Raw genomic sequence first — 24,022 nt, 5'->3', positions numbered from 1 at the left:
AGCAATGATATGGGTCTATAATTGTCGCATTGTCTTTTATCTCCTTTTTAACGTATTGAGATGATTTTATTGAGTCTCCATCAGTAAATCAATAGATTTACTGATGGAGACTCAGTAAAAATATCTTGCTGCTGTATCCAGCAGTTCTTCTTTACCCTGATTCCTGAAATTTCCAGGCTTCTTCTCTTACTGTTTCAAGTTTCCCTGTAATCAGTTTTCCACACTACTGCTTGTATGCTGGATTTTTAAGTGCATTGCCATATATTATTTTTGCTTTGGGTGCTACTTTCTTCAAGAATCCTTAGCTCGCCTATAGTGCTATAGGATTACAAGTTTTTGTGGGTGGGGGTTGGGGGGGGGTCACATAAAAAATTACACTACTAGCAGAGAGGTCAAAAGGAACACTTTTTTGTTATTAAAAAATCCAAAATATGATGTTTTTCAATAACAAAAATTGTTTGATTATTTTTTTTATTGTGGAGACAGTGTATACTTTATGTACTAGAAATACCATAAAAAATAATAAAAGCCTCAAATAATATAATAATATACAAAAATTTCTAAAATTAATATGTACAAAATAGAAAATTACTTAGATGCCTCTTCTGTTTAAAAGTAACTCTTTTATAACACACCCAAGCAATTACTACTGTAGAAACAATAACAACCACAGATGCAGCTACTGGGATTACAAAAAAGGGCTTCACATAAAATGGAACATCTTCATCAGTAACAATATATCCAACATGAGTTTCTGAAATACACATAAATGATTAATTTATCTATAGAGACAAATGAGTAGAAACTGTGTATATCTCAATTTTTTAAATTTGCTAATTCATAATTTTTATATAATTAAATGATACATACTGATAGCAGTTAGCAAAATATACAACATGAAGTTTAAAATCATAATTCATATCTTTTGCGTTTTATGTTCATTAAAGTTGCAGAAAATTATACTGAAAAAGATATATTAAAGAAGATAATTAACCATTCATCAGGTCTTAATATGAAAGCTTCTTACTCAGGTTTAGTTTATCACTGCACAATCAATAAGACGAACATCACTGGCTGCAGAAAAATTCAGTTTAACAAGGTTTGTGAAATAGAATGAAAACAATGGTAGGAGAGTGAATGGCAGTTAATTTGAGAGTACCCAAAAATTCATACACAGAAAAGCTGTGCAAGTGGGAGCATTTCTATGGTGGTGAATCTAATTTCCAGTATGACAGTCGTTTTTGAGCAAATCTTCCTATAATCACTGCAGAATATCTGTATTGAAATGACAGATGACATTTTAACCTTTGGGGTTAAACTGTAACCTCTCATTTTGATTATGAATTTTTTTATGAATTATTTATAAATTTCATTATGAATCTGAATTTTTCATTATGTGACATCATAATGAAAAATTATATGAATGTTACAAAAAGAAAAAGTAAACAGATATCACTACACTTGGAAAATAGTCAAATGTTTGAGTTCTAATCACATTTTCTTCTCAAAAAGCATCTTGCAATATCTAGAAGATTTTTATAGGGTTTTGTCCAGTTTCAGGAAGAATTTAATGCAAGCTACAGATATGAAATAAAAGCCAAATGACCCAGATCAAGCATTAGACCTCAATACTAACTACAGTAGTGTCATGTCATGTGGTTGTCAGTCCGGAAACTTTTTAATGATACCATGCATAGTTAAGTATAATTATAGATATAAGATGAAAAGGAGAATATTCATAAATATAATATGAATAATACTGGTAAGAGTTAAAGGCAAATGAAGCAGTGTTTGATTCTATAATTCAGAACATAAGAATGCGCAAGAGAACTGTTAATAAACCGTTGACCAGTTTGAGTCTTGATCCAGTTAAAATGTAGAAAGAGGATAAGATAGCCCCCACTGCAACAGTGCAATGCTAATTTATATATAAGGAGTAATAGTTAAAGTCTTGACTACCTTTTATGATAACGTTACAAGTGAGTCAGATCAAGAAATGGATATACTACAATACAGTATTACTGGACTTCACTATGACATTTGACAGATTTGGTTTGAGTATTCAGTATTCTTTTATTTTTTATAAAAGTTTTTGGAATTTTATTATTATTATTATTGTCATCCTAAGACCCTATGGAGTCAAAGACTCATCTAGGAGATCCGTTTGTCATACACACACACATCAAATCATACAGTGAGTTAAACAAATTCAAATTCTCTGCACACACACACCACACTCTCAGCTAAAACATTTCAATCACTCACGACTCTGCATGCAAAAATTTTTCCGTTGGTAATTTGTTAGTGATCTTTTTTGATCGATTTAATAGATTAAGGTATTTAATATGTAGAGCACTATAGCTTTTATCAAAAGCTTTTTTTCCCGAATTCTTTGAGACAGTTATAATTGTAGCAATTCTTGATTTAACGTATTTGACAAGTCTGTTTCTAGTTCTGTAATATTTAAATTGTTTGTTGCTAGTTCATGCTCTGCACTTTTTTAAAAAAGATATTCTAGCTCGTAGCTTACCCTGTTTTAATTGCAATTTTCCTAGTAAGTTTGTCTTCTGTGCTGTCATTTCCCCATGAAGGAATAAAACTTTTTTAAATAACGAAACCTGTGGTGCAATCATAATTAAAAGAAACATGTATTAACCACAGTGAAAATTATTTAATTGTAAATATTTCATCCTAAGTATCTTAGGACATCATCAGTACAGTAGTTTTAAACAATAATAGGAATAACATACAGTTAGGGCGTATGATTACAATAGAATCTCATTAAACGTGCATAACATGCTACAGTAGTACAAAAAAAAAAATAAATAAATAAATAATTATTTAACACAATTTTGTATGACAATTTCCCATCCTTTAGGAATAGTAAGAATGTCGTTGCGTTTTAAGTTTGGTCTGTGTAGTAGGGCTTCAGAACTTTCTTTGTATAAACGTTCATGTTTATATAAAGATCTATGTAAAAGTTTAGACTTTTCCCAATGGATCCTATGGTTTGGATTTTCAATTCTGTGCTGAGAGAGGCCAGATTTCTGCAGTTTAAAAATACGAATGTGGTCTTGATGTTCCGAGATGCGTTTCTGAACAGACCTACCTGTCTGTCCAAAGTAAGATAATTTGCATGAGCATGGAATCTCATAAACGCCAGGCAACATCAAAAGTGAGAGTTTGTCCTTAGGAGAAGGTAACAAGTTGTAAATTTGGTTGATAGGTTTGTAAGTAGTGACAAAATTGTATTTCTTCATAATTTTAGAAAGACGTTCTGAGATGCCTTTAACGTACGGTATGGGAATCCTATGGACTTCTTCCTGTCTGGTTTGATGTGTGGAGAAGTAACTACTGATGATTTTTTGAGTTGTTTTAGGATTATATCCATTTAGGACGGCTGTATTTTTGATTACTTCTAATTCCTGGTTTAAAGATTGTTACCTTCTCCTAAGGACAAACTCTCACCTTTGATGTTGCCTGGCATTTATGAGATTCCATGCTCATGCAAATTATCTTACTTTGGACAGACAGGTAGGTCTGTTCAGAAACGCATCTCGGAACATCAAGACCACATTCGTCTTTTTAAACCGCAGAAATCTGGCCTCTCTCAACACAGAATTGAAAATCCAAACTATAGGATCCATTGGGAAAAGTCTAAACTTTTACATAGATCTTTATATAAACATGAACGTTTATACAAAGAAAGTTCTGAAGCCCTACTACACAGACCAAACTTAAACCGCAACGACTTTCTTACTATTCCTAAAGTATGGGAAATTGTCATACAAAATTGTGTTAAATAATTTATTTTTATTTTATTTATTTATTTATTTTTTTTTTTTTGTACTACTGTAGCATGTTATGCATGTTTAATGAGATTCTATTGTAATCATATGCCCTAACTGTATGTTACTCCTATTATTGTTTAAAACTACTGTACTGATGATGTCCTAAGATACTTAGGATGAAATATTTACAATTAAATAATTTTCACTGTGGTTAATACGTGTGTTTCTTTTAATTAATTTATAAGTTTTTCTTCAGTCATTCCTACAGCTAAGTTAATTAGAACAATAGTAATAACAGTATCCTTTTGGGTGTGTGTCTATATATATATATATATATATATATATATATATATACATACATACACTAGGGGGGCTCTGCCCCCTGATGCCAATGGTGCCCAACCCCCCCTGTGTTCCGGACTGGTAGGCTGTTCTCCTTGAATTCTGATGACTCGAATTTTGAAAACTCGACACTCAGGGTAGCCTCCGAGTTTCAAAACGTTTCGAATAACTTGACAAAAACGTTACCAATTTCAGCTTATCATTTTATAGTATAGAGTAGATATATATATAAATTTAAATTTCTTGTATCCCTTTAAGGAGTTTTTATTTTTCCATCTCTGCAAATATCGAATCAATCATCAGTCTTCTTCAGATTCTGTGATTCAGTCTCTATGATTTCGTTATTGTTTTATTAACCCAGCATTAGTAAGGTGGGGACCCCAGCACACTTAAACTTTCTTGCATGCAACAGCCTGCCATCTATGGCATCGAGTAGCAGGTTACAGGAGGGGAAGCTATACTGAAGCATGACTCACTGCCATGCGTTGTTAAAAAGTTAGTCAGTTTAAAATCTTTGGGGTCTGTGACACCCCACCTTACTAATGATGGGTTAACATCACTCCTTCCCCATAATATTTATGTATGGTTATATAGACAATAAGGAAACATCGGGGGGGGGGGGGCAGAGGCAATAAGTAAGGCTGTCTCAGGACACTCAAATATTGAGTATGAGTAGAGATTAAAGGAATATGGGCTGCAGAGCATGGTAGGTAGGAGGAGAGGTGATATGATTGAGACATAAGTTGGTAAGCTACGGGAGAATTACTGCATAGGGTAATGGGCGATAGGAGAACACGAGGTCATCCCTGGGAAGTGTATACAAAGGTCATGTGAGAAAAGAAAAAAGGAGATTTTCTGTATGGTGAGTGGTGAATTTGTGGAATGCTTTGCCAGAGTGGGTGGTGAATGCTCCAATACTGAATGACTTCAAAGCAAGTTACAATAGATATTGTGGTCTGTGAGTGTTTGACATCTTGCAATAAACTTCCAGACCCCCCATAGAGGCTTAGAGATAATATTAAATACTAATATTTTATGTGTCTACAGGTCAAATTTGTGAGCTGCCTCTGTTTTGATTCTTTTTAAAATTGTGGCAGACATTTTTAATTTTATATGAGATATTATTATCTTCACCATTCTGGACCTCCATGGAGTTATAAGACTCACTGCCGAAGGCTACCTTACCTTGGAAAACACAAAGTCTATCATACCTCTCCTTAAACCCATTCACCACTCTATCATGGAATGAATTCCATGGTCCAACTATCCTCCATGCAAAAAAGTCACTTTCCACCCTCTTGCTCACTGCCTCCTTTTGCAACTTCCTGGGAGGGCCTCTTGTCTTTGCTGCTCTCCTTGTTCTACTAGATGAAAAATCTCCCCACGTTTTAATTGTGTAAATACCTCTCAACAGTTTAAATGTCTCAATCACGTTACCCCTTTCATCTTCTATCCTCCAAACTCTAGTTAGCATAGCCTCAGTCTATCCTTATAACTAATATTGTAGAATCCTGATATCATTTTGGTTATCTGCCTCTGTATCCTCTCCAAAGTTAATTTATCCTCTTCCAACAGCTTCCCCAGTCCATATGTGTCCTGATCAGGGCTTTATACAAAGGAATCACCACTCTTATCTCTACTGATCAAAGTCCATCTTAGTATTGCAGCAATATCTGAATTGTTGTCACCACTTTTGCAATATGTGCCCTAAACTTTTAACTTTTTATCAACAATCACTCCCAAGATTTCTTGTCTCATTCACTTCCTCTAGTAGACATCCACAGATTGAGTATGCATTTTCCTATCTTGCCAAATTTCAAGACTTTACATTCAGCTGAATTAAACTGATACCCCAATTCATTTGCCTATCTCTTCAGCTTATTTAAATCCTCTTGAAGAGTCAAAACATGAGCACCATTACTAATAACCATCCTAAAGATTCACATCATCTGCAAATAACACCATTTGCAGATGATGTTATTTGCCTGAATATCTCCCTGCAACCCAGTGACAATATTATTGACATAAAGATTAAAAAAAAAAAAAAGATAACTGTATACTGAGCCCTGTGGAATTCCATTTGTGAACTTCCTACTCTTTTATACAGCTTCCCCATACTCTGATATCTATCAGATAGCCAATTTCCAGTCCACTCCACTAATCTGATATCTAATCTCATATGTTTCATCTTAAATATCAACTTATCATATAGCAGCCTATCATATAGCTTTGCAAAATCCAAACATGGCAGTACATGCCTTTCCCATGTCAATTGCTCTTGTCACTTTATTATAACAAGCAAGCAAATACTGAAACAAGAGCACCCTTACTAATTTCTCCACAGAAGAAATACAAACTAGTCTATATTTTGATGCCTGCATTCTACCATCCTCACCTTTGTTTAATGACACTATATTATCCTCCTTCCATTCACTGGGAATTTCCTCAGCAGCTAAGTTTTCATGGAACCACCAAGTCAATGGAGCTGTAGTTTTTTACCACATTCTCCAAAACACATAGTGAAATTATATCCGGTTTAACTGCCTTATTGACTTCCAGCATATTTAGTATTTGAGATACATTCTCCTCATGCACTTCTAAGAATTCCAACTTCCCATTCCTTCAGAAATAAAACCTGCTTTTCAGAAAGAAATATCCCAATAAACTGATCATGAATAATAAGACCAGGCAAGGCAGGTGACTTGGTTGATAAGGGTAGCAAAAGGGAGGTATGAACAGCAGTTAGCAAATGAAGCCAAAAAGAATCCTAAGGAGTTCTTTCGATATGTAGTGAGCAAAAGAAAGAGTGATTATGGAAGGATGACACTGATTGAAGAAAATGGTTAAAGACAACTGTTGCAGAAGATGTGGTGGAGATACTTAATGAGCAGTTCATAAAGGTTTTTCAATCTTGTGAATGTGACTTCATGGAGAGAATGAGAGCAGTTGATGATAGTGAGGAGAGACTGACTGTAAGAAAGCAAAAGGTGTATGGGGGAGTTGAGCAAACTAGATGTTAATAAGACTGTGGGACTTGATAATATATCACCACGTATTCTGAAGGAATGTGCCAGGGAGTTGACACCTACCTTGACATTTTTTTTTAATACGAGTCTTGCACTGGGTCAAGTTCCTAAGGAGTGGAAGGGGGGGAGGGCAAGATTGTGGCACGTCATAAGGGAGGTTAGAACACAAGCGTCAAACTATAAGGCCTATTTGTGTGTCAGGTGTTGTGGTTAAGTTTTCGGAGAAGCTTGTGAGAACTAGGATCCAGAATTGGGTTGACAATAATGGTATTATCTTTGATGGACAGCATAGATTTGCTAAAGGGAGGTCATGTTTTAGTAATCTACTTACTTATTATAATAAGGTGACAGCTTCATTGGACAGAGGGGAGGGATATACAGTAGTATACTTAGATTTTGCAAAGACTTTTGATAGATTATCACATGATAAGTTGATAGTCAAACTAGAGCAGATGGGGGTTGGATAGATTAGTGCATTGGATTGGAGACTAGCTATCTGATAGGTATCAGCAAGTTGTGTATGGGAGAGCAGTAACCCTGGAAGAAGAAAGTCACTAGTGCTGTGCCTCAGGGGTCTGTTTTAGGGCCACTGCTGTTTAATTTTTATGTTAATCATACTGGCAAAGATCTGGATGGGGATATTCAGTTGTTTGCAGATGATGCAAAGTTGGGTTGAACTGTGAAGAGTAGAGAAGATGCTGTGGCCTTACAAGAAGACTTGAACAGATTGAGTGAATGGGCACAGGAATGGGAATATCAGTTCAATTTTGCAAAATGTAAGATTTAAAAATTTGGGAAACAAAGATTGGTTGCAGAATTTATACTTGGTGAAGATGGAGGAAATAAGAGATCTTGGGATGATAGTGGGTACGGATCTGAAATTTAGGGAAATATTGCCATAGTCACCTCTAGACCCTTTCCAACATCCCTTCAGAACGATGAAGAGATGTTGGAAAGGGTCTAGAGGTGACTGACTAAGGTAGTTTCTAACCTCTGGAATGTCAAAGATGAGGAAAGATTGGGAAGATGCAATTTGCAGAGTCTGGTGGATAGGAGGAAGAGGGGGAGATATGATAGAGACCTACAAGTTAGTAAGGGGTTGTTATAGGATCAATGTTAGAGAGGTTCTACAGAAAACAGTGGTAGATCAGGGGAGAACCAGAGGTCATCCCTGACTGTATAAAGAGGTTGTGAGTAGGGTAGTGAGAAGCAGGTTTTTTTTCATGCAGAGTTGTGAATGATTGGAATGCCTTGCCTGAGAGTGTGTTTAAAGCACTGTATGATGAGCTGTGTGTATGATAAAAGGACCTCCTAGATGAATCTTTGACTCTATGGGGTCTTGGGTAATAATAATAATAATTATACTGTCTGTTCAGCCTCCAAGTCAAGATTGCATGGGCACTTTTACCAATGGGGAAAGATTGACATCTCAATTATAATCAGCTCCTCTGATGCAAGAATTCCTGAGAGAGAGAGAGAGATAGATAGATAGATAGATTCTCTCTCTCCTCAAGAATTCCAGAAATTCTATTCCCTCACTACTGTGTGCTGCTTCCTCTGCCCAATTTATAGTGATATATAGTTAAAATTTCCCATAACGATCACTTGCTTTGCACTCACAAAAGTGATCTGCCTAAAGATTTCCTTCTCGTCACCCTCTGTATTCTCTGGTCTATAGCAACATCCAATTAAATATCTTGTTCAGCCTTCCTCCACCTCACACTTTCAAAACTATCAGTGCCATTTTCTTCCAAATTCTCCACTCTCTGAGGACTCAACTCGTCACTTATCATAAGTAACACTACATTTGCCCTTCTTATCTTGCCAAAATATGCTATACCCTTTTTTTCTTGTCAGGACATGTTCAGTCAACTACATTTCACTGATTTCAATATTATATGAGGGGCAGTATGGCTTTGTAAAGTATCAGTTATGCTTTAACACCCCAACTGGCCAGGACGTCTATAGACGTCCAGCTAAATCTGGATAGGATTCTGTAACACCTGTTGACAGAGCCGTATTCATGGGTGTGCAAACTGTGCGGTGGCATAGGGCCCTGCGGCACTGCACAGTTTTTATGCATTTTCTTGGTAAAATAAACACCGAATTTTTCAGGAAAATACATTAAAATTATACTGATAATGGCGCGTCATTCTTTCGTTGGCACTGCACCACATTACTGCTCGCCCAGTATCTCATGGCTGGAGCCAGACTGGCGGTCCAGCTCTATTGTTCAATGAAATAACATTAGGATAAACAGTAATTCGTATAGGGTATAGGATGTTCAACCCGTTGATGGCGGAGTGATTTTTTGGTGGATCTCTTGTGTATTCCTCCTTACTTACAAATTTAATTAAAACTAAAAACATATTTTATTTATCATTATTTTGATAAATAAAATATTTTGTATTAAAAATAATACAAAATAATATTTTGTATTATTTTTAATTCGCTTTAAGTGTATTGCTATTGTTTATTTTTGTTAAAATTGTCAAATCAGTAATTTTCTTTTGAGTCCGGGTAAATGAATTAATTTGGATCAGTGGAAGTCAAACAGCAAGCCAAGTGAATACGATTATAAGCAAAGTGTAAAAACTCGATTGTAGCTTAAATATTAAATATTCCAAAGCACATTGCATCGATTTTTTACTTAGGTTAAGTCCCATGTGAATATTGTAAAAAAATAAACTTTAAAAATACATATTTCGGTGATTAACCACATTTTTTTATTATTATTATTCAGTTCTATAAAACACTAAAATAATAGTTCCTGACAAGTGTCATAAATCGTAGGATTTACATCTTCAGGGGTAAATAGTATAACTTAAAGTTTAAACAAGAGAATTAATAAATACAAATCATAACCGTCTGGCTATTCATAAAACTCAAATAACAGAATGCAGATATATAACGTTATTCACGTTGAACAATACTGGACGATGTCACGTGTGCTTGTTCTCATTCATACAGTCCGAGCTCAGATTGAGGTAGATTTTTTATTAGAGCTGCCCACACTTGATGGAGAATTAAACCTCGATTTTTATTGCATTGGGTTGGGTTTTTTAGCATATTAGCAGCTTCTTTAAATTTTCTTATATAACTGTTGTTTTCTATGTATGACATTGTTGTTTTTTGCCAGAGTACATCGTGTCCAGTGGAAGTGGTATGGAAAGCAAGACCCGTTTTTTGTTCTCTTTTGTATTGTACGTCTTTTTGGTGTTCAGCCACGCGTATTTCTCTAGATCTTCCTGTCCTACGTAGCAAATCCCACAAGAGCAATGGATTTTGTAGACTCCTGTTTTTTTAAGAGGATGATGAGGTGGTTTTGGTGGATGGAGAAATCTTGAGATTTTCTCCATAGGAAGGAAGGCTACTTTTATGTTGTGTTTGTTCATTAATTTGGCTAGCTTGTCTGTAACATTTTTGATATAAGGAAGCGAGATTGCATTTTTGTAATCCTGTTTTATTGTGTTGTTAGCTGGAGGCATTTTAAGGATTCTCTTGATGATTTTTGTTTCATATCCATTCTGTTGGAGGATTTGTGTTAAGTATTTTAGTTCCTCATTACATCTTTCTTGTGTGCTGGAGATATTGTATGCTAAGAGTTTTAATTAAGCTTATTTTTTGTGGTGTGAGGTTGCATTTAGAAATCTTCCAGTGTTTGTAGGCTTCCTATATACTGAGAAGGAGAGTTTACTTTCTTCATTAACTTCTAATAGAATATCCAGAAAAGGAAGTTTTTTATTTTTTTTCTTGTTCTAAAGTAAATTTTATGGTGTTGTGCAAATTGTTGAGATAATCTTTGAAATTGATAAGTTCATCTGTTGTTCCACTGAATATGATGAAAATATCGTCCACATAGCGTAGCCATATTTTTGGTTTTTTATGGTAATTCTTAAGAGCATTGTTTTCAAATTTTTCCATAAATAGGTTTGCTAATACCGGTGATAATGATGAACCCATGGCCCGCCCTTCTTTTTGTTCCGAGATTCTATCTTTATAGGTGAAAAAAGTATTGTTCATACAATGTTTAAAAAGATTCAAGATGTCTGGAGGGAAGAGGTCTTCTAGGAGATTCAAAATTTCTTGTCTCGGGACGTTTGTAAACAAGCTGATAATGTCGAGACTTGCTAAGATGTCTGTTGGACCAATATGTATATCTTTCACTTTTTCTATGAAATGTTTACCATTTTTTATGAAGGAAGATGTTTTTCCTATATGCTGTGAGATCATGTTGGTGAGGTATTTCGCCAAGTTGGAAGTCGGTGAATCTCTTCCATCTACTATTGGTCTTAAAGGTATATCTGTCTTGTGGATCTTTGGAACACCATATATTCTTGGTATCAAAGGAAGTTTTGATTGTAAGCATTTTTTAAGTTCTTCCGTCCAGAGAGGCACTTTTTTTATTAGATTGTTTGTTTTTTTGTGTGTAGGCCAAGTCGGGTCTCTGTCTATGGGTTTGTAGGTATTGGTATCTTCCAGGAGACTTTTCATTTTGTTATCATATTCTGTAGCATTTAAAACGACAGTTGCGTTGCCTTTATCCGTTTTTATTATGACAATATTTTTATCATCCTTTAAATTTTTAAGGCAAACGTATTCATTGTGAGGTAGGTTCCTACGAGGTAATCTGCTTTTTAATAGTAGAGCTGTACTTTCTATACGGATGAGATCTGCCGTGTTGTCCGGTAGATTTCTAATTCCTTTTTCTATTTGTGCTGTGATATCAATTTTTGGAAGGAAACGTGGGGTTAAGGCGAAGTTTAAAACCCTTGAGTAAAAGATTATTCTCCTCTTTTGTTAGGACTCTCGAAGAAAGATTAATAACTACTTTTGAATGATCTAGTTGTTTTTTTATGTATTTCTTTCTTCTGAAGGAGTACGTTGAACTTATTAATTAATGTATGTTTCTTCTGTTCTGAGATCGCTATTGCTTTGTTAAATGTAACACTATCGATGTTGTTCCATAGGTAGGATGGAAGAGATGTGGCCAGTTCATTATAAAGAGAAAAAGTGTTATTACTAATTAATGCTAATTCAGCTCTAGTGACTAATTCTTTCTCTTAGAAAAGATAAATTCTCCAGAATTTATCATTTTATGATAAATTCTGGAGGCCTTGTTTGTGTGGAATATGCGTTTGCTTTGATGAAATTCGGGATGACTTTGTTATCTCTGCATTGGATGAGGAAAATTAGACGATTAATGAAGGCGAAGTTAAAACCCTTGAGTAAAAGATTATTCTCCTCTTTTGTTAGGACTCTCGAAGAAAGATTAATAACTACTTTTGAATGATCTAGTTGTTTTTTTATGTATTTCTTTCTTCTGAAGGAGTACGTTGAACTTATTAATTAATGTATGTTTCTTCTGTTCTGAGATCGCTATTGCTTTGTTAAATGTAATACTATCGATGTTGTTCCATAGGTAGGATGGAAGAGATGTGGCCAGTTCATTATAAAGAGAAAAAGTGTTATTACTAATTAATGCTAATTCAGCTCTAGTGACTAATTCTCTCTCTTAGAAAAGATAAATTCTCCAGAATTTATCATAAAATGATAAATTCTGGAGGCCTTGTTTGTGTGGAATATGCGTTTGTTTTGATGAATTTCGGGATGACTTCGTTATCTCTGCATTGGATGAGGAAAATTAGACGATTAATGAAGTTGAGATGTTTAATGCGTAGTTTCTCTAGTTGTATAACTTTATGCCAAAAGCACTCACCGTAAGTTTGTAATTGCAGGCGTAAACTTCTGTGGCTAATTGGTTCAAAAGACAGTCAGATAGAAAAAGTTCAAACAACTTTCCGATGGCCGGCAACTTACAATTAAAAGAAAGCGGAGGAGAACCAAAGGTGTGTCAAACTTGAAACTTAAGATGAAAGACTCATACTGATTCTTTGGGGGTTGCCAAACTTCATGCAAGGTCTCAGAGAAGGCCTAATAAAAAGGAACTGAAGCAAGCAGAAGGGGTCCCGGTTCCAGAATTGTCAGAGAGGAGGCCGCCCGGTCCACAGTCACCGTCAGAGAGACTTCCCGGATCCACATTGTTTGAGAAAGGAGTTTCTCGCTTCCAGAAAGGAGCTTCTTGGTTTGAGAGAGAGAGAGAGACTACTTCTAGGCTGCAGACAAGGTTTCAAATTGCCAAAAGGAAGAGTTCCAATTGCCAGAGAAAAGTTTCCAGGCCAGGTTAATGTCAGACATTCATCAGTGTTTTGCGTTTTCATTACAATTTGATGAATCAAACGACTTCACTGATATTACTCAGTTAATGGTATTTATTTGCATGGTATTTCAAGATTATTCAAGTAAAGAACTTTTGAAAATTATACCATTATTGGGAAGGACTAGGGGAGAAGGCATTTTTTCGGCATTTGATGAATTTGTGAAACAACACAAACTTCTGCTTTTAAAACGTGTCTATTACTACTGATGGTGCTCCTGCAATGATAGGTGATCAATCAGGCTTCATTTCATTATGTGAAAACGATGACAAATATCCAGATTTTTTAATGTACCACTGTATTATTCACCAACAAGTACTGTTTAGTAAAAGATTAAACACAAAAAATGTTTGGACATTACATTTAAAATTGTAAATTCTGTTCGAGGAAAAGTCCTGCAACGAGTTATTTAAATTACAGGCAGATGATTTTTAAATACACAAATAAAGTTTTTAGTTGTGTATTTTTAGTTGTTTATTTGTGAGTAATCAGATATGAGGTTGGGGGAACGTGATCTACATAAGAGAGTAGATCGCCGAATAACTTTTTATAGAAAAGTAGCTCACATAGTAAAAATGGTTGGACACCACTGGTATTGGGAATAAATTTTAAGATAGTAGCGGTAGTATTCGAAACTTCTCTAAGATATATAACAATATCGTACAACAGTGTTAAATAGGGAAAAGTGCATTTTAAAACAGGTGTTTTTAATAATTTTAAGGAGTTTTTTGATTTTAGTTTATAATTTTATTAACAACTAAGTATATACATGTACTGTCATGGCAATTTTTTTATGTGACATTACTTGCAAAACATCTTAAAAAATATATTTTGTAAACTGGTTTTAGGTTATCCGACATCAGAATTTTTCTTCAATAGCAGTTTTCAATCTATATTAGATTTATTTATTTTCTAATATTATCTATTTTAGATATATTTCATTTATCAGGTAATTTTGTTTTAATTTATTAACTTATTTTATAATGAAATCTATCATATTTAATTCTAGAGTATGACTAGTTGTGAGAGAGATTGTTATGGAAGAAAATACCCAAGTGGGCATGAAAAACAAAAGCGAAAACAAGAAAAAGAAGCGCCTGAGGAACGTCAAAGAAATTCACTTTTTAAATTTATGAAGTTAAACTCATATATTTGTTCATATATATCAGTTGATAACGGGAGTTCTGAAATAACTACAAGCAGTTCTTCTTCTTCAACATTAATTAACATGTTCGCTGCCACGCTCCTCGGGCATATTTTGTTCCTGCATGCCAAGCGCTTTCGCGTCTTCAAGGTCACTACGAGTAATCTCGTAGCCGGCTTATGAGACAGAATTTTGTTTCATACGCCAACTACGAGTAATCTCGTGTCACCCCCACCCATATATTACATGCACTGACGAATGTGTTTATTGTCTCTAGTCTCTAAAAACCTTGAGTTTCGCCATGACCAGTAAAAGAAAACTTACTGATAAAGAATTAGAAGTTTATGCTAATATGAGCAATGATGAATTTAATGAATATGCACAAATTTTAAATGGTTGAAGCAAAAAATCTGAATGGTAAAATTCAATTATAACCAAATATTATTAGGGACTATAATTTGGGTATGTCAGGCATCGATCTTTCTGATCAAATGCTTTCTTACTATTCCCCCTTACGAAAGCAATTAGATGGCCAAAGAAGTTGGCAATACGCATTCTTGATATATACATTCAAAATACGCATAAATTTTATAATATAATTACTGGAAACACAATGACTGTGTTAAAATTTAGAGATCAATTTATCTCAGTTTTTTGTTGGAATAGATAAGCTTACAGCATCACAGATTATCAGCAGGATTTGGGATCTTCATTATTTGGAAATTTTAACACCTACAGAAAAAAAATATTCGCCGACAAAGCCATGCCGAGTATGTACATGGAACAAACAACAACGCGAAACTTGTTATTTTTGTTCGGTTTGCCAGGAAAAAGCACCATTGTGCGTGGAAAATTGTTTTAAAGTGTATCATTCGTAATTTGAATAAATTGGTTTTTATGTTATTGATTTCATTTTATTATTTTTATTGATTTTTATCAGTTTTAAATTGATTTACAAATTACATGTTATACTACGGATTAGCTCGCACTTATCATAGGAGGTTGGTAATCGACATACGAGTATATTCGTAATTGGCTTCTGAGGCACATACATAATATACTAAATTTTAGTTGAAATTATTTCCCTTCTATCAAGCCCCCAGACGTGCTCTCCACTTTATTCAGAATCCAAGGGTCCAAATTAAGGTAATTATACTAAGGGTTAACTCGTGTTTGGCATAGGAGGTCAGTAAATCGACATACGAGTATACTCGTAGTTGGCAGCGAACGTGTTAATAATGAGAGAACATGACACGTTTGTTCAAACAATGAGTATTGAAGATCCTAAAACTGAGACACCAGAGGAAGTGAACTATTTACTATTGATTATCCAGCAACATGGCCCAAAATTTTGAACAACGCAATACTAACACAAATTGTACAACGTGACCCACCGTCTCCTCCAACTGAAAATGATTTTCCAAAAGATGACAACAAGAGGTGTTTTTCCACAGCTCATTATGTTAGGACAATTGCAAATGGAGATAAGCAAAACAGAAGATGGCTTGTATATTCAAACTCTTCCAACTCTATTTTTTTTTTGTTGCAAATTATTTTCTTCTGATGATACTTTTTTTTATCTAATAATGGCTTTTCTGACTGGCAACATGTACGTGAAAGATTAAAGTCGCATGAACAAAATCCGGTGCACATGAAATGCATGTATTCACGGACACAAATGGGATGTAATTTAAAAAATCACAATATAATTGATCGGGGAAATCAAAATGTCATAAAATTTGAAGCAGAACAGTTAAGAAAAGTTTTAAGACGAATAGTAGCAGCAATTCTTTATTTATCTGAACATAATTTAGCTTTTAGAGGTAATTTTGCTACTTTGTACACAGCCCATAATGGTAATTATTTTAGGAATCATAGAATTAATTGCAGAATTTGAAAAACTTTTAAAAGATCATTTAATGCGATGTTCGGGGAAAACAATTAGGTAAGAAACAAAATTCGTATCTATCATACATTGTGCAAAATGAACTAATTGTTGATATGGGAACCAAAATTCGACAAAATATTGTAAATATGATACGACAGGCAAACTACTATTCAATAATTCTCAATTGTACTCCTGATGTTAGTCATCAGGGGCAAATTTCATTAATTTTTAGATTTTTACATATATTTGAAGCAGATATTGAAATTCGTGAACACGTTTTGACATTTTTAACAACTAATGACACTACTGGTAAAGGTATATATGAAAATATAAAATCACTTTTGAATAAATTAAATCTTAAATTGTCAGATTGTAGAGGGCAAGGGTATGATAACGGAGAGAATATGAAAGGAGTATATAAGAGAGTCCGTGCTTACATTTTAAATGAAAAGGCATTTTATACTCCTTGCACCTGTCATAATTTAAATTTGATTTTAGGGGATGTCGCAAAATCATCAATTATAGCAATAAATTTTTTAATGTTATACGAAAAATATATACATTATTTGCTGGCTCAACTTCAATGTTGGGACATATTAAAGAAATGTGTTAAACAATTAACTCCAAAACCGTTATGTGATACAAGATGGGAATGTAGAATAGAATCAGTTAGAGCTGTATGTGTTCAAATTCCAGAATTTTAAATGCACTAAAAGAATTATCTAAAACTGCATCAGATAATACTATCAAAGTAGAAGTGGTTTCAATATATGAACAAATAAATTCATTTGTGTTTATACTAAGCCTTGTAATTTGGTATGAGCTTTTTGTCAAAAGTTAATTTAGAAAATTAACTTCTGACAAATCTATTAGAAATAGAAATTAAATTTAAAGAGAGTCGAGTACATCGAAGAAAAGTATTTTTTGATCATGAAACGCCTGATGAATCAAACATAGGTGATAAGAAAGATAATTTTATGATAAATTTCTTTTTTGTAATTATAGATACTGCTCTACAATCTCTCAAAAAAAAGATTTGAATTGTATAAAATTCACGAAAAATCATTTGGATTTCTTTATGATATGAAATAAATAAGAAAAATGAGAGAAAAAATTAAAATTTTGCTGCAAACTGCTGTACCAAAAATTAAATACAGATATTGATGATTCTGAATTTTGCAATGAATTAATTATTTTTAGAAATATTGTTCCAGAAGATGCACCCATTAATATTTAAAAATTCATAATTGCAAATAATTTGTTGGATATTTATCCAAATATTAATACAACATTTAAAATATTATTGACCAGTCCAGTTACGGTTGCATCAGCAGAAAGGTCATTTTCCAAATTAAAATGAATAAAAACCTATTTGTGATCTTCTATGTCTCAAGAACGTTTGTCGTCCCTGTCAATAATATCCATAGAGCATGAAATTGCAAAAAATTTGAATTTTGATAGCGTTATAAATGATGCTATTGATAAGTGCATTAGATTAAATAAAATTTAATATATCAAGATTTCTTTTAAATCTTATAAGTTGTTATACATAATATTTCATTCTTTATAGTAAAAATGGATATTTTTTATATTTTTATATTATTATTATTTATATTATTAAATAAATCATTGTTCTGGCATATTTATATGATAATGTGTACTTACATAATAAAATAATATATCATGTATATACAAATGCATTTATTTTTTAATTAATTTTTTCCCTTTACTTAAATTGATGCTAAAGAGCATACTTGCTTATTGGATAAATGTTTTTCATATTTGATTTAATTAAATTCACTTAAAATTTCCATAAATGTTACTAACTTTCAGGGGCTCTGCTTTTCCATTTCGCACAGGGCCCCGCAAAATGTAGAAATGGCCCTGCCTATTGAATAACATGGATAAGAAGTGCAATTTGGTCTCACTATTTCATCCACATTGGCCGGTAGGGAGGTTAATAATCTACTAACTTTTTATAATAGAGTGAAGTGACAGCTGAATTGGATGAAGGGAATGGTTACACTATGATACTGCTGGATTTTGCAAGGGTGTTTGACAAAATACCACATGGAACTCTGCTATGCAAATGCAACAAATGGGAATGGAGAAGCAGAATTCAGGAGAAGGCAGGTGACTAGAGGTGTGCTGTAAGGCTCTTATCAAATATGTGTGCTGATGATGCAAAGTTGGGTAGGGCAATAGTTAATCAAGGTGATGTAGACCAGCGCTTCCCAAACTGTGGGCCGCAGCCCCCTCTTGGGGGCCATAGGTTTTGTTGAGGCGAGGGGGGGCGTGAAATAATGAAAACAAATTTAAAATGTTTTAAGAATAAGTGGATATTTTTTTATCTTAAAAGAAACGTATTTAATTTTTATTATTTATTATTTTTTATATTTTAATGGAAAAAAATCACACATTGGTGCAGGTTCACAAATTTTGCTTCCTGCGTATTTCGGCATTTAATGAATATCAGTAAATATATGCTTATTCACATAAGTTTCATTTCAAAGCAGAAATCTAAGAATTGCAGTTTCAAATATTTCACCTGATATTGACTTTTTGTGTAGCAGTATTGAAACACATCCATCACATTAATTGTTATTAAACTTCTTTTATGTTTTTAATTCTTTCTTTATTACTAATCGTTTTACATATCATGTGCTTGTACCGCAAATGTACAATAACAAATACAAAAATGTAATATTTGCATTTGATTTTTGCAATATTCGCTGTGTATGTTTTGTATTGAATATAAATGCAATAAATATTATAATAATATATGTCTACATTATGATTTTTTTTTTGAGGGGGGGCCCGTGAAATATTTAAATTTTTCCAAAGGGAGCCCTGACATCCAGAAGTTTGGGAAGCACTGATGTAGACAGCTTGCAGGATAATTTAAATAGGCAGACAGTATGGATAAAACATAATGGATGTTAATTTAATGTGGAAAAGTGATAAGACAAAGATTACAAGCTGTATACCACACTGAGGGAACTGTACTCCAGGAAATTGATGAAACCTTGGATGGGATCTGAGGTAGTAGTAGTAGATAGATGTACTAAAGTTAAGGGGTATATTACCATAAGTATCCAAGTAGCTCTTAGGATTACTTGGTTATTGAAGAATACACTAACAAGCAGAGATAAGGGAGTTATCATTCCTCTTTATAAAGCCTTGATATGACCACATCTGGATTACTGTGCTAAGGTCTGGTTACCCGAGTTTCTTGGAAATGAAGAAGTGGTGGAGAGGATCATCCAGAAGTAGTTGGCCTGTGGAATGCTCCCTGTTTGATAGGCTGAGGGTTTGTGGATTGCAAAAGTTGGTTAATAGGTAAAGAAAAGGGAGAAGATTTGATAGAAACATTTAAGTTACTTAAAGGATTTTATAGGATTGATGCAGGGGAAATATTTCAGCACTAGGCTAGTGGGTGCAGAACAAGCAGTCATCCCTAGAAGTTGGGTAAAGAGTGTGGTTAGCAAGGGCATGAGGATAAAATTTTTTGCTTGAAGAGTGGTGAATGAATAGAATCGACTGCTTGAGTCAGTTGTGGATGCTTTGTCTGTTAATGGTTTCAAGGAGAGATATGATAGATATTGTGTTGATAGTTTTGGTCTTCCATGATGAGTCTAATGTCTCCATGAAGGTGACCGTGCAATAATAATAATAATAATAATAAGCTGGAAATTTTTTTTTTCACTTGGTTAGACAACAATAAATTTAGTTTAATCCTGTTTGCTAGTTTGCTTACACTTTATCCAAGTGTAAGCAAACTTCAGGCACAAACTTTGTTTGCTTACACTTAGATAAAAGTATTAAACTAAATTTATTAATAATAATAATAATTGTGGAATGTCATAAAAGAAAGATTATACCTTTTGTGAAGCCTTATATAAGCAAGTTGTAAACTAGTTTCAGAGCTAGCATGGAATGTAGGTATGGCATTTTCCATCTTAACAACTTGATAGAAGGAAATGTGGATAGAGAGAGAGGCTATATGTTGATTTCGTTGAATACTAAAAGGCCTTTGATAACGTCAAATGCATCTCACACTGTACATATGAAGTATAAACATGGTGGTTTACCAGGAAGCCATATGTAATTTTATTATTTTTTAATCTAACAGATAAGCTTAGGTGTTGATGGTTATTCATGACTTATTTTTCACGGTATTAACAACACCACAAACACTTTTTTTCAACAAAGATGTTTTATTAACGCTTATATTTTGCTGATTTTCAACTCAGCATCATCAGAGCACAACACACAAGTAAACGGGACAGTGAGTGAGTGAAACAATATAATTGCAAAAGACGAAAGATCTAAAGTCCTATTTTTGGCGCCCTCTAACGAGGAAAAAAAAGTCCCGACCGCAACTTCGACGAGACCATGTGGTCGTAAACCTATCGTCGGAAACACTCACTGAAGAAGTCAAGAACGCTCTCAGTTTAGGACATAACTTTGCCGTCACGCCCAAACAAATTCCTAAACTAGACATTATGATGAAAGTAGAACGGGGTATCCACGATCTTCCACCAGCAATGGCCAATAACGTGCGACTAAATATAGCAAGTATTATAAACAAGGCTAAGCCTCCAAAAAGCAATATACCACGTATGCAAATAACTGCCCTAAAAAAGTTATATAATAATAAAAATATTATTATTACAAAAGCCAATAAAGGAAATGCAACAGTCATCATGAATAAAGAAGAGTATAACAGAAAAATGCAAGATCTCATATGTGACAGTTCCACATATCAAATTATACATCGAGACCCTACGATGTCGCAAAAGAAAAAAGTCCGAAAATTACTGAAAAAAGTGACATTATGGCCCAAAGAAATCATCAGGAAAATAAAACCAATTCATGTTAAAACACCTCGTATTTATGGATTACCAAAAATCCACAAAACTAATATTCCCCTACGCCCCATAGTTGATAGCATAGATAATCCCACATATAAACTGGCCCGGCATTTAGCTAAGTCGCTTGCCCCTCTTACTGGCAACTCCTCTACTTTTGTAAAAAATTCAATCCATTTCAAAACACTGGTTAAAAATCTAATCCTAAAAGATTCAGACATAATAGTTAGTTTCGATGTCACCTCCTTATTTACCAATGTACCACTTATAGACACTCTTGATTTAATCAAGTCTAAATTTCCCCCAGATATTTTTGAATTATTTCAATTTACCATGAATGCAGGTTACTTTACATGGGGGGGGGAATTCTACAAACAGATTAATGGTACTGCTATGGGTTCCCCCCTCTCTCTCCCCCGTTAGCAAATTTTTACATGGAACATTTTGAAAACAAAGTACTTACCACAGCTACATACAAGCCACAAGTGTGGTTGCGCTATGTAGATGATGTGTTTGCCATCTGGCCCCATGGACAAGACACTTTGTATGCTTTTGTCACCTACCTAAACAGCCAACACCCCAAAATTCACTTCACAGTAGAAAAAGAATCAAATAACTGTTTACCATTTCTTGACACATTAGTCACCCGCCTTTCAGATGGATCACTATCTTTTTCTATTTACAGAAAGCCTACACACACAGGAAGATACCTACATAAACAATCACATCATCATCATCATCCAGTCCAACAGTACGGCATTTTAAAAACACTGACACACAGAGCCAGAGCCATTTGTTCTAACGATACAGCTCTGGCCACTGAACTCCAGTACCTACACCATACGTTCTTAGCCAACGGCTACAATCCCTACAAAATAGATAAAATACTACATAGGCCCATTACTCTGCCCTCCCCTAATACACAAGAATACAACATGACCATTTCTATTCTCTATATCAGAGGTACATCGGAAAAGATAGCCAAAGTATTGTTGAAACATGGCCTTCGCACCACCTTCAAACCTCATGTCAAGCTGCCAACTCTGATCCGCTCGAAGGATAAACTTCACCCTTTAGCACACCCAGGAGTGTATGAAGTTCCATGTGACTGTGACTTGGCCTATTATGGGCAAACAGGAAGATCAGTGAACATCCACCTGGAAGAACATGAAAGATACATTTGCTACAATTACTATGGCAAGTCGGGACTGGCAGACCACGCTTTGGACACTCCTTCACACCTTCACACAGGATTAGATGGAGGAAAACGAATGGGCTATTTAGGAGTCATTATAGATCTGAAAGATTATTTTTTGAGTCAGCAATGGCTTTGAAGAAATCTCCCAACCTTAACAAATATGGTTGCATTAATTTGCCAAAAATTTGGGAGACGGTTATCCTAAGAAAAACTCCTGGATAACTGCTGTTTTATTTTTCTCTCGTTAGAGGGCGCCAAAAATAGGACTTTAGATCTTTTGTCTTTTGCAATTATATTGTTTCACTCACTCACTGTCCCGTTTACTTGTGTGTTGTGCTCTGATGATGCCGAGTTGAAAATCAGCGAAATATAAGCATTAATAAAACATCTTTGTTGAAAAAAAGTGTTTGTGGTGTTGTTAATACCGTGAAAAATAAGTCATGAATATTATTATTTAAATTAAGGTGATATTAAATCCCACATTGTTTCAAAACCGAATAAGAAACTCAAAGATCAGAATCAAAGAGTTTTATGCCGAATATAGTAACTATAAAAGTATCGGTGACTACTAGCATAAGCTAAAGCATGTAGTCCAAGTACATAGTACAAGGGCAACTCATAGCAAAGGTGGGGAAAGTTCTGATCGCTATTCTTAGTATTTTCCATAACGTAAAACCCATCTCCTAGGAGATGCATGATGTTATACATTATGGTGGGAGGTCACTACCCAGACCGATTTCAATCTTTATTGAGATCTCATCAGTGAGTAGCTAGACCAAAATAATACTAAGGGAATAACGAAAAGAACTTATATACTCTGCTATACGAGTTGTCAAAAATACTGTTGTCAAATATACACCATAATGTATAACATCATACATCTCCTAGGAGATGGGTTTTACATTATGGAAAATACTAAGAATAGTGATCAGAACTTTCCCCACCGTTGCTATGAGTTGCCCTAGTTTGTACTACTTACTTGGACTAAGTGCTTTAGCTTACACTAGTAGTCGCCGATACTTTTATAGTTACTATATTCGGCATAAAACTCTTTGATTCTGATCTTTGAGTTTCTTATTCGGTTTTGAAACAATGTGGGATTTAATATCCCCTTAATTTAAATAATGTTTACATCGCCAAAATGAAGCCTATTGGCTCTTTATTTTAAATAATTTTATTATTATTATTATTATTATGTGACACCTTCAGGGAGTCCAAAGACTCATCAAGGGAGGTCATCTACTCTACAACTCTGTCTCCACCACTCACATTTCACCAACTGACTGCAACCACCAATGCCAACTATCGCTGACCACCACCACTAGTATTTCCACAGACGATCACAAACATCCATGCCAATGGCGGGATTTGAACTCGCAGCCCTTTGGCTGGGGGAGAGCGGATACGCTAACCACTCGGCCAGCATATTTTTTTTAATGATGTAATTCTTTGCACCTTTAACCTCCCTACCGGCTGAGGTGGATGAAATATCCACCCCACCATAGCATTCTGCATGGATCAAAACTTCACCGGCATTGTCCCTT

General features: G+C 34.4%; 1 protein-coding gene across 1 annotated transcript in view; it reads right to left on the bottom strand.

Annotated features, from left to right (window-relative positions):
* The window catches only part of LOC150094731 (cell adhesion molecule Dscam1-like), a 158,163-nt gene that overhangs the window by 28,190 nt on the left and 105,951 nt on the right, over positions 1 to 24,022 (bottom strand). The window contains exon 13 of the mRNA XM_090411652.1: positions 593 to 754. Within this exon, the coding sequence (XP_090267778.1) occupies positions 593 to 754 (162 nt within the window). The remainder of the gene's footprint in view (positions 1 to 592; positions 755 to 24,022) is intronic.

The sequence above is a fragment of the Typopeltis vanoorti genome, chromosome 21 (assembly GCF_054136105.1).
Source record: "Typopeltis vanoorti isolate ZY-2024b chromosome 21, IOZ_Tvanoo_1.0, whole genome shotgun sequence".
Lineage (NCBI taxonomy): Eukaryota > Metazoa > Arthropoda > Arachnida > Uropygi > Thelyphonidae > Typopeltis > Typopeltis vanoorti.
The sequence above is the reverse complement of the archived record's forward strand: the minus strand, read 5'-3'. Positions and strand labels throughout refer to the sequence as shown.